This window comes from Cololabis saira, chromosome 14 (genome assembly GCF_033807715.1).
Source record: "Cololabis saira isolate AMF1-May2022 chromosome 14, fColSai1.1, whole genome shotgun sequence".
NCBI classification, from domain to species: domain Eukaryota; kingdom Metazoa; phylum Chordata; class Actinopteri; order Beloniformes; family Belonidae; genus Cololabis; species Cololabis saira.
In genome coordinates, this window is record NC_084600.1 from 31,507,422 (window position 1) to 31,518,828 (window position 11,407).

Consider the following 11,407-nt stretch of genomic DNA (forward strand, 5'->3'; position numbering starts at 1 on the left):
ACTAATTTAAACTTGGTAAACTTTCCTCTACGGATGGTTCTGGTGGTGGGAAGTACCGTACATTTTCTTCAATTTGGAGGTCCAAATTAAAGGTCCCCTAAAAATTAAATTAAAGGTTTAGATGACAAGTTACCATACACTGGTTTATGAACATCCCACCAGGGGGCGCCGCCTCTTTTTTAAATTGTGACGACAGGACTGTCAGAAATCCGAGTGTCCTCGACAGCAGCACCGGGGTGTATCCGGTCAACTGGGTGACACTTTCTCCGAGTCTTGATTAAAAGTTGCATTGATCTTTCCTCAAACTCCAAACTCCGGCATCAGCGAGGGCTGAGGTTGAGGGTTCAGGTCCGGCATGAACGCGCTGCTGTGGCGCGGCGGCGCGCGGCGCGCCGGCACGTGGAGAGGTGGTGTCACCTGGACCAGCTCAGGTGAGAGTGGGGCTCCCGCTCCGGTCCTGGTTCAAGCACCGCCAGTGTGTCTGTGGCCGCAGAGACCAGCCGTCTCTGACCTGCTGGAACTAGGGTTTCAACCAGTACTCGAGTTGTAAAAAAAATCAGGGGGGATGGTGGATTTTATCATATGGGGACAGATAATTTGTGCTGATTACAAATAATATAATATATTACAAATAATAGCAGTGACCAAAACACCTGCAGAAATACTGCAGGAATGACATAGCAGCAGTTAAATGCAGCCTTCTGTAAGCTTTAAATATCCACTGGGCTTACATCAAATACATCAAAACACAACAATAAAAAACTTCACAGGATAAGTAAAATGGATCACTGCAAAAACTCAAAATAAGAATATTTGTCCTATTTCTAGTTAAAATATCTCATTTTAGTAAAACAAAATCTTGAAATAAGTAGAAAAATCTGCCAGTGGAACAAGATTTTTTTTACTTGTAATGAGAAGATAAATCTTGTCCCACTGGCATATTTTTCTACTTATTTCAAGTGAAAATTTACTTGAAACAGGTGAATATTGTCAAATAAGTTATTTTTCTGGTGATGACTCTAAATGTTGAAATAGCAGTAAAACCACATTCATTGATCAAATGACATAAGGGATGGAAAGGGGGGATGGCAGTTTTACAGGGGGGATGATTTGGACCGTTTTTATTTCAAGGGGGGATGCCATCCCCCCTCAACTCGAGTACTGGTTTCAACTCCCTGGAAAATAAACAAGGGACACCTCATCAGCAGGGCCGGTGTCGTGCCAAAAAGTGATTGCCTGCCAGAATCTGATTTCTCCCCTGAAAATTGGTCTTTTCACCTGCCAAAAATTGATGGAAGGCCAAATACAGTTAATGAAAGGTTGTTTCTACCTAAATATGATTTGATCTCATTCTTGAGCTTCATAATATAAACACTAGAGCTCACATGATTGCTTTTAACTCTTTTAAAGGACCATTACAACACAAAATAGGCATTTTCACCTGCCAAAAATTGATTGAAGGCCAAATATAGTTAATGGAAAGTTTTTTTCTGCCTAAATATGACTTGATCTCATTCTTGAGCTTCATAATCTGAAAATCTGACGTTTTAGCGCTAGAAATCAGAAGAAATTAGATTCTGGCAGGCAATCACTTTTTGGCACAACACCGGTGTTCTGCCAATTTCTGCTGCTTTGTCAAAAAATGCTACCTAATGGTTTTCTACCTTTTGTAGAGCTACAATTTTACTGTGTTTTACTCCCTAAGCCACTTCTTTTTGCCCCAAGTGGTCCTTGTCGCTTGCCAGGCCGTCATTGTCAATAAGAATGTGTTCTTAATGACCTGCCTGGTTAAATAAAGGCCAATGACTGAATGAATGTCAAATAAAGCCATATAATTGTTGTCTTTTTCTCTTTATCGTATAATGCTCACAAAGTGTAATGTATTCATGTCATGGGTAGTGTATTTTGGATCAAATACTCTACATACATCCCATATTATCCAGTTTACATCGTGCAAGAAATTATGCAAACTTTGAAAATCGACTGTGCGCATGCGCAGAACCACAAAGTAGCATTTCTTGGCAGGTAGCAGAAATTGGCAGAACAGCGGCCAACCTGATTGCCTTCACTACGACGGAGTATTAGGGCCAAACCATGCCAAACTAAGACAAAAAAATGGAAATTACGAGAATAAAGTCGTAATATTTTGAGAATAAAGTCGTAATATTACATATATTATAAATATATACATATAACTTCACAAGATGCTCAATATTCCTCATTTTAACACAGGGAGAAGATGCTCTTCCTGTTGGAGTTCTCATAAATTATATTCTCATAATACTACGACTTTATTCTCATATTACGACTTTATTCTCGCAACATTATGACTTTATTCTCGTAATTTTACGACTTTATTCTCGTAATTTCCCATTTTTTTTGTTCTAGTTTGGCCCTAATATAATACTCCGTCGTACTTCACCCTTCCTGGCTTGGTGAATTTATTTAGCCCCTTTTTTTGTGAATGAACCGATTTTTTAACTATTTGACTCGAACCTCAATTTAATAAGATGCATATTTTTGAATGCCATGAACACATGGAAAACAGATTATTATCCAGCAATTCACTTTAAAGCAGCACAACGTAACTTTCAGCTTTGTTGAGTTTGGCGCCTCCTTTGGACAAAAATCGGTAGTGCTTTACCAGAAAGAACACTCCATTTCCCATGAGCACCAGCGCCTACTGCCGGAAAACCCCCGTCCCTGTTGCGTGCCTTTGTTTTGATGAGAGAAGACGGGACGGACTTTCAAAACTACTTTTCTGTTTTCAGCGGTCGTTTGCAGGATGGATAGCGAAGAGGTAATGTATCTATTTTTGGTTAAACGATATAATATGACGATGTTGAAAAACACTAAGTTCAACTTGGTTTTATTAAGTTGTTTCAGCGAGATAATGCGCCCTACAAACTCATACGCTCTGCACCTTTTTCCTGTCACGTTTTTTAGAGAGACTTCGTCATAAATTAGTAGTCCAACATACTTACTGACAAAATGAAAAAAATACTTTATAACCTGTGAATAACTGAATGCCCATTCCTTATATTTTGCAGATCAGCCCTGCACAATTTTACAGTTCTCAGGAAAAATACTAGAAATGTTCTATACATTTTCTTTGCATTGCATTATTTCCTCTAGTGCTGTAATTATATTCAATTGTATTATTTTATAAAGCTTCCTCATTGCGAATTTCACATTTTTATGATCACTATTATTTTTCTGTGTCTGTTGTTGATATTGTCAGTAATTTTAGAATTACCAAAACCCAAGACAAATATGTGAATGTGAATATGTGAAAACATTCTAATTTTGATTCTTATTGATCATAGAACTCTACATTTACATTTGTATCATAACAATTCTGTCTCTTGTTTTATCAGGAATCTGCTGTTCTTGAGAACACCTCTACCTCTACCTCATCAGAGTTTGAACCCCCACAAAGACAGAACCAACATGCAGCATATATATCATATATATATGCATATATATACATATCGCCAGTTTATGCTCTGGCAGCATGATGTTTGGAAAATAAGAGACATCTTTCCGGACCCAATGGGACAGTACACTGGTTTCAGGGCTCGCCGTCTTCTGTAGAATGGAACCTTTATGAGGATTACTGCAAATATTTTGCTATTGTTTTTTTTTTGTTCCATTTTTTCCTGTACAGTTGTTTTTGTGTGTTTAAAATAAAGACATTTGTGCAAAACAAGACAGACTTTTATTTACGCACCTTTCAGAAAATAGAAAAATTCTTGAACTTTGTCATTTGCATAGTGACAGCAGTTATCCCATACATACTTATTATAAACAATAAGTAATCTGTATCACAGTAGCAATAATGAACAACTGTATGACAGGATAAATTACTGTGAATAAAGTAAACAAGTGTAAATAGAGTAGTAGAAAAATAAACTAAAAATAATGAACTGATAATAAAAACTGAACTATGAAACAGTGTAAGAAGTTACTGTAAATAAATACAATGACTATAGTAGCAGTAGCATCTTGTGTCCATCCATGTTTCGTGCTGGAAGAGTCTGCGTGCGATTCACTGCTGGAGTGTAGGAGAACCTTCCCTGCATGTGATTCTGGAAGTTTTCCAGATCTGATGTAGTCCTGCAGAGTGTGAGAATAAAGATACAAAAACATTATGTCTTTCTGATAATTACTGACCTATAAATCATTCAACATATTTTGTTGATCACAAGTTTGAATTTTTTTCTTTGTTGAAGTCACTGTAATTACGCAGACAGTAAAAGCAATTAATGTTTAGCTATAGAAAAAATAGAGAAATGTATATATTTATACACTCACAAGATAAAATGACACATTATAAACACCATATAAAGTTTCTTTTACTACCCTTGTTATTATTTTAATATAATTCCAACAAAGTAGATTTCTTTTATATGCTTATATGGTGTTTATATTGTATTCTTTTTATCTGGAAGTGTATACTTTGCCTATATATTTCATTTTTCTGGCTATATTTTACTATATCTACAAATGTGTTGCTTTTACCATCAGTGTATAAATATCTGTATATACAGACCTGCAGAGTCCCATTGTTTACATAGATATTGACATTTGCTACAGTAGCAACACTTACACCAGCTGTAGTAGTTTCAGGATACCGGTAATTGTTTTTGTAAAACACTGACATAGGTGTTGACAAAAGTGCATACCTGAAGGTGATGAACTTCTTTACATCCTTCAACCATCTCTTGTCCAAGACGACGGCTACAAGGGCTTGATGAGCTGCTGAACCTGTAATGACACATCTCATTGTGAGATGGACAAAAGTCCATTCAAAGCAACATACACTCCTCATAAAAATAGATTGGAATTACCTTGTTTTTCCTGGGCGTCATCATCCAGTGGTTCATGTTCACAGGCTCCAGTTGCCCATGTGTGCTGGTTGCGAACATGATGAATGACAGCATGCCACTTCATCTGCACAATTAGAAACCATGTATGAACTGAGTGAAAACAGAACCTAAAACATTTATATTTGCGGTTTGCAGTCATCGTTTACGACTGATAATCCTAACATTTGCTTTTGAAAATTACCATGTCAGCAATAAATAGCTACCAGCTTGATAATTCCGACCTCTACTGGGTTTATGAACATAAACGGAGGACTAGATGGCCTCAGTGATAATACAAGACACATTACAAACTCAAAAGAAGTGTATATAGATGATATAAATGTACTTACTAGTCCAACAATAACAGGGCTAAATCCCCATCGGTCGGACATCCCTCCTCGTCTTTCATCTCACGCCAGCGAGTGAACGCCGGGCCAATGTTGATTCTCGTCCGGGCATTTAGTTTGTTACTCTCCCGCTTTCTTTTTTTCGCCTCCTGCGATATAACTTTTATTCTCTTCGGATTCTTCGCTGCTTCAGCCATGATAACAACTCCACGTTTCTCTCACCACGAGTTCTCCTCAGCTCTGCGCTCCAAGCCCCGCCCATTTTCGTCTCGACTACGAATCAGGAAGGAGGGGGAAGTGACGTATGTGCCGTAAAGCAGTAAAAGCCGTAAAATTTGTAGTTTTTTAGTGTGGCAGGGTTCCTACCATGCTCCTCAAAGTTACATAGTGCCAGTGAAAGCGATACAGACCCCCCCAGACCATGACAGAGGTGTCATTAAACCTGTTGGAAGTTGATGTACCATCACAATGACTCTGGAAATATGATATTAAGGTGGAAAAGTTACGTAGTGTCGCTTTAATACAAAATAAAAAAAAAATAAATAAATAAAACAAGTATCTTTCTTAAACAGAAACCTGTCCTGCTTAACTTGAAAAAGTATAAATTAATATAAAACAATAGAAAGAAAGCAGAACATCCATTCTGTAATAGTGCACATTTTTAGTGCATTAACAAAGTGCAAACAGAAAGTCTGTAAATATTTTGTAAACATATTTGTGCCTCAAAGGCCATGACTGTAGGCTACAGTTGTAGTAAAAGAGAAAAAAATAAGTTATGAACTCAACAGCTCAATGCCATTTTCCATTGGCATTTTATGACTATGTTTTGACTCTCACACAAAGTGCGTCCCTTTTCAGCTCAATACGGGACGCAGACTTTAGTTTATAAATACGGGACGATTCTGTTTTTCCAGGGACGGTTGGCAACCCTACTGGGGGCCCTGTCCACTAGTCTGTGTGGGGCACCTTACCCTGCGTTCACACTGAAAGCGTCACGGGCGTCATAGGCGTCTGGCTGGCATTCATTGTCTATGAAAAACGGGCGTCGAGAGGCGGCGGGGGCGGCGGGACCGGCGGGAGCAGCAGGAGCGTCGGGCGGCGGGCGCGGCGCGTTAATTTGAAAGTTGAAAAATCTGAACTTTATGCAAATGAGCAGCGGCGACGCCGAGGCGTCGTCCAATCACAGACCGGGATTCCCAAAGCGAGAACTCTCAATGCAGATTGTACTTTCATGTACACACAAACGTACACTCATTCACATGCGTACAGGAGCAGAGCTGTGCACTAACACACTTATTTTATCAGGAATTAATATATTTCATCCAGCAAAATGACATTTTGCTGGTTTGACTGCCGTTTTTACCTGAACTGCTCATGTGAAACAGTAACTGATGGTTGAGGAGCTGGATGGTCCTAAATATTTTATTTGCTACATTGATCCAACGAAAAATAATTAAAATCCGTGCTTATTAATCACAAAACACAGGTTAAACATTATGACTAAATCCGCTCCGACCCGGTGTGTCAGTGTTCACCGCACAGACTGCAGCTTCGCCTGAATTATGGTGCGGTGCGGTGTGCGTCGCCACGTACCCTACGCCGTAGGTTCTGCGTTGGTGTGACGCGGAACCATAAATCAGCCTAGGCGGATTTATGGTTCACCGGGAGCAAGGGCTCTGGCGGTTGATGTTGATCCGCGGACCAAACTTGTTAAGGAGCATCAAACTCACTCTTATCTACGCGGAAATAACGCTAAGATATAAAGAAGGCGTCCCAAAGTGTGATCTATGGTGAAATAGGAAACTGAAGATGTGTACGCTATATGTGTAGGCTGTTCCCACTGTTCCCTTCAGTTCTGCAGCGCAGCTTGAAACCCCGCCCACCCCCGCCCCGCTGCAGGCACTGACGCTTTGTGTGTGAATGCACCAAGCGGCGAGATGCTGGCGTCGGGACTCCCGTGACGCTTTCAGTGTGAACGAGGGGTTAGTGGTAAAGCTTCAGTGTGGTGGTGATGGGGTTTCTTAAAAACAAGCTACAGTTGTGAGTCTAAAAAAATAAAAGATGTGAGCTGACTCATAATTCAGTGAGCTAGCAAAAAGAAAAACAGTTTCTTAAACTGTTGAGGGTCCATGATTAGTGATCAGCTGATTCAGCATAATCATTGAGCGGCACGTGCTGAATGTGTTCTTATGTGAAAAGGGTATTGATTAAGAACTGCTGACTGATGACTCAACACAACTCAGAGTCGTCTGTTTGTTAAAAATACCACGAGAAGAGAACAGTTCTTTAATCATGTTTTTACAGCTCTGTTCAGCTGGTGGGTGGAGTCAGAAATGTTTTATACTTTTTTTTTTTCAAATATGCCCCTTAAATGTTGAACTTGTGTGAGGCAGGTTTCCATGTGGGAACGCCAGCGGCGGCCTTCGACGTGAGGAAAGTTGAACTGACGCCTCTAGAGCAGCGAAAACTCACCTTCGACTCCCACAGCCTGGTGACGGCGCTGGAGGGCAGTGGTGAGTGGAACCACTCAGGACAACCTGTGGTGTCGGTCCGACCAAAGAGAAAAACTAATACTGAACCCTCAGTTCAAACGGAACGTCATTCAGTGAACGCAAGCTGCCTGATCTGAGCTCAGGTTCAGACCGCCCCCCGACCCAGGACCTTCCAGTCCGATCCACGACCTTCCAGCCTTTTTTTTTTGCCTTCTTTTATTTAAAATAAAAACAAGTGTTTTTGTCTCTGACAGGCACATTTTTTATTTTATCTTGTTACGTTTAATTAAAAAATCTAAAACTGCTGTCAAAGCTTGGAGCTAAGCTAATTAGCGTTTAGTAAAACAACTTTGTGTGTTTGTTTTTTTCTTTTTTGTTCATTACAATTCCAGATTTTTTTTTCCTTTTTTTATTCACCTTTGAGTAAATACAGTTTATTTATGAATCAGAAGTGATTTTTCTCTTCCTAAGCTAACCGCTAGCCCAGATATCTGCATTTTTTTTTATTTTTTATTTTTTTATTCATTTGAACAACTTCCACTGCACTGAGCTAAGCTAATTAGCTCATAGTAGTAGCCGTTGTCATCTCGGTTTTTAACCAAACGTACCACTTTCATTTATTAGGTCGTAAATAGTCGAGATGCCCTTTCATGCCTGTAATTTGCCAGTAAAAGTACATTTTGTTGCTTGGGTGCAGGTTTTGAGAAGCGGCAGGCGGAGCTGATCGTTTCAGCTCTGGTCACTCTGACCACCGCTAACACTGACATCGTCTACAAGGACATGGTGACCAAAGCTCACCAGGTAGGACTTCAGCTCACAGCCGCGCTCTTCTGCAGGATCTTGTGTTTGGCATTAAACAAAAACAACCTGAAATACATAACATAGTTATCCAACAAACGTGAAGCCAAAAGCAATGGAAAAGCATGGGGGCATCATAAGTATCCCCTCACTGCTGCCAGATCATCGTGAGTCCGGCTCTTCTTCTACAGTTTATGGTTTAAATCCTCCACAGCAGCCTTTTTTTTTTCTTCTTCAGGAGATCGCGGTGCAGCAGATCATGGCTCACCTGGACTCGGTCAGGAAGGACATGGTGATCCTGGAGAAGAGCGAATTCGCCAACCTGCGGTCTGAGAACACGGTAACAACACGTTTCCTCGTTTTACCAAACACCCGGCCTCCTAGATAGGATGTAGACCATAGTGGTCTGCAGATTAACTGTAATCTTTTTCACTTCCTGGGTTTAAAAACAGGCTTTAAAAGCTCTTCAGAAACCTTTGAGTGATATCACGTAGCTCTTCTTCTACAGTTTATGATTTAAATCTGCTAAAACTTCATCAGTCATTAGAGAAACCAGGAACTCCTTTTACTGAGGTGGACATTTTTTCAACATCAAACATTGAAGTCCAACTCACTATTCTGCTCCCGGATCCAAAAACCAAATAATCCATCATCTGTCGGATAAGCAGCATCTGCTGCATTCAAGGCCACGTTTTTTTCCAGGTTTTTACAAACTTCTGTTCATGTTTCTGCAGAAAATGAAGCGGGAGCTGCAGCAGCTGCAGAACAGAATGCAGGTGAGATCTTCTGTCCCTCTGTCATGTGACACACCTCAAATATGTGACGCCTGGCTGGACGGAGTTACAGGATGTCATCGGGTGAGTTCAGAAGTGTTAACCAGATGTTTCTGATCAGGAGGAGACCCAGAAGGTCCGAGCAGAAAGCAAACTGGACATCAATCTGGAGAGAAGCAGAATCTCTGACATGGTGAGTGTTGACCTGTTTGGACCTGGTCCAGGTGGGGTCAAGGCCTGCCTTTTCTTTACCATCAGATTTAAGTTACAATCCCAACATAATTTCACTGATATATTATATAATCACTAATGTTAAGGTTTCATTTTGGAAACCTCATTTGTTATTTTTAATGTTACCGTAATTAAAAGTTTCCACTATCTATTTTTCCATTACAATAATCCCTCGCTATAACGTGGTTCACCTTTCACGGTCTGTATAGGCAAAACTGTAAAAACGTATTATTTCTAAACTGCAAAACCAATATAAAAATAATTTTATGTTTTATTTCCCCATAAAAACAGTAATGTGTGTGTGTGTCTGTAATATATATATATAAATGCAACAATGAAAACGAGACTTAAAAAAACCTCGATTACATCACGAGGTCTGTCCAGTTCCTTCTGTACCTTTGGGTGAATCTGTACAAGTTCTGCAGGGACGTCCAGTCCTTTTACTCGTGTGTTACGTGTCGTCCACTAATCTCTGTCGCCGCAGAACGTTGCTGATGTGCAGCAATCGTTGTTAATCTGAAATCGTTGCTGATGTTTTTCCTTCTTGCCGTGGTGTTTGTCAGTTTACTGAACAAGAGAGGAAGCTGATGGAGGCAACGTCAGAGTTCCATCACAAGGTAAGCACTACCGGAGTACTATTACTGTAGTACTTCAGAGCAGTGTCACAGACGGCAGAGCTGTGGCCGCTTCTCTGGATCTGATCTGTCATCACGTTTGCTCTGCTCAGAAAGCCGACCTGGAAAACGACAACATGGAGGTCAACAAGAAGATTGACCTGCAGGTGGCGTCGCTCAAGACGGTGCTGGAGTCCCTGAAGCTGGAGACGGTCCGGTACCTGGCAGGTAACAGAGCCAGTCTGGGCTGCTGCAGCGCCGGTAGCAGAGCTGAACTGCAGTTTTAACAATGTTCTCGTTCGCAGCGACCGTCTTCTCGTGCCTGGCCATCGCTCTGGGAGTCTACCGGCTGTGGAGGTGAAGGATCCAGGCAGACCTGGTCCAGTTCAAAGGATCAGACTGTTTTAATGCTTCAAAGTCATTTAAGTCACTGGTTGTGATTTTAAAAGGGTTTTTATTACAAACATTGAATAGGGAAGAATGTTGAAAATGTTTTTCTTTTCTGCTTTTAAACGGTAGAGTAAGCGATTCTAACCAGACAAACCCTGAAAAACCTGACTGGGGTCCCTGGAGAACAAATATATTGAAGTGGTGGTAATTTCAGAAAATATGACAAGAATAAAGTTACCAACTGCAACTTTAAACTGTCAAATTATAGATAAATTTGCTGCATGTGTATAGTTTGTTTTTTTGAACCAGTAAACATGTTTATTTCTGCTGCAAAGTTTTATCATGGATGGCCATCCGACCTCCAGCCAATCGCTTGGGACGGCTGTATCTTCTCAAAGTTCTGGTGGGCAGAGCAACGTTTGTTCTGTTCAAGTATCAAATGCAACGTCATCCACAAATAGCTTACCCAACCACTGTCACTGATGTCTAAAAACCTGAAACTCAATAAAACACATTTGATTAATAATTTTAAGTCACACTTTTTGTAAAGTTTGTTTTTAAATAAAGTTGTGGTTTCAGTTTCTGGTCCATTCCAGATGTTTTTACGGCTCAAACTTCTACAAATGTTGCATGACTGCCGTTGCCGCTCGATCATTTCTGTGATGAGATGGTGGTAGAAAAGGAACGTGTCCTGTTTTTCTACCAGAGGATCTTTTTGAACCAAGTCCAACACAAAGTCCAACAAAAAAAAAATAAAGGCAAATAACAAAATTAAAAAGTTAGACATTACAGAGCTGGAGGGATGTGAAGAAACACCCCAAAACATCCACGATTCCACCTCCAGCGCTCAGTCTATCCCCCAGAAATCCTGCGGGTCCATAGGAACAAACTAAT

General features: G+C 40.4%; 1 protein-coding gene across 1 annotated transcript; it reads left to right on the plus strand.

Moving 5' to 3' along the window:
* The first annotated feature begins 220 nt into the window (after positions 1-220).
* Positions 221-11,049, plus strand: ccdc90b (coiled-coil domain containing 90B). Its single transcript, XM_061739138.1, has 9 exons — positions 221-431; positions 7,609-7,728; positions 8,405-8,508; positions 8,744-8,845; positions 9,240-9,281; positions 9,400-9,471; positions 10,073-10,126; positions 10,237-10,351; positions 10,429-11,049. Exons 1-9 carry the CDS (start codon positions 356-358, stop codon positions 10,482-10,484), a joined length of 741 nt encoding a protein of 246 aa, XP_061595122.1. The 5' UTR covers positions 221-355; the 3' UTR covers positions 10,485-11,049.
* Positions 11,050-11,407: the final 358 nt, after the last annotated feature.

Coding starts and splice junctions, on each gene's coding strand:
- ccdc90b (XM_061739138.1), top strand. CDS start 356: ATGAACGCGCTGCTGTGGCGCGGCGGCGCGCGGCGCGCCGGCACGTGG. Junction 9,472..10,072: donor GAAGCAGAATCTCTGACATG/GTGAGTGTTGAC, acceptor GGTGTTTGTCAG/TTTACTGAACAAGAGAGGAA. Junction 10,127..10,236: donor CGTCAGAGTTCCATCACAAG/GTAAGCACTACC, acceptor TGCTCTGCTCAG/AAAGCCGACCTGGAAAACGA.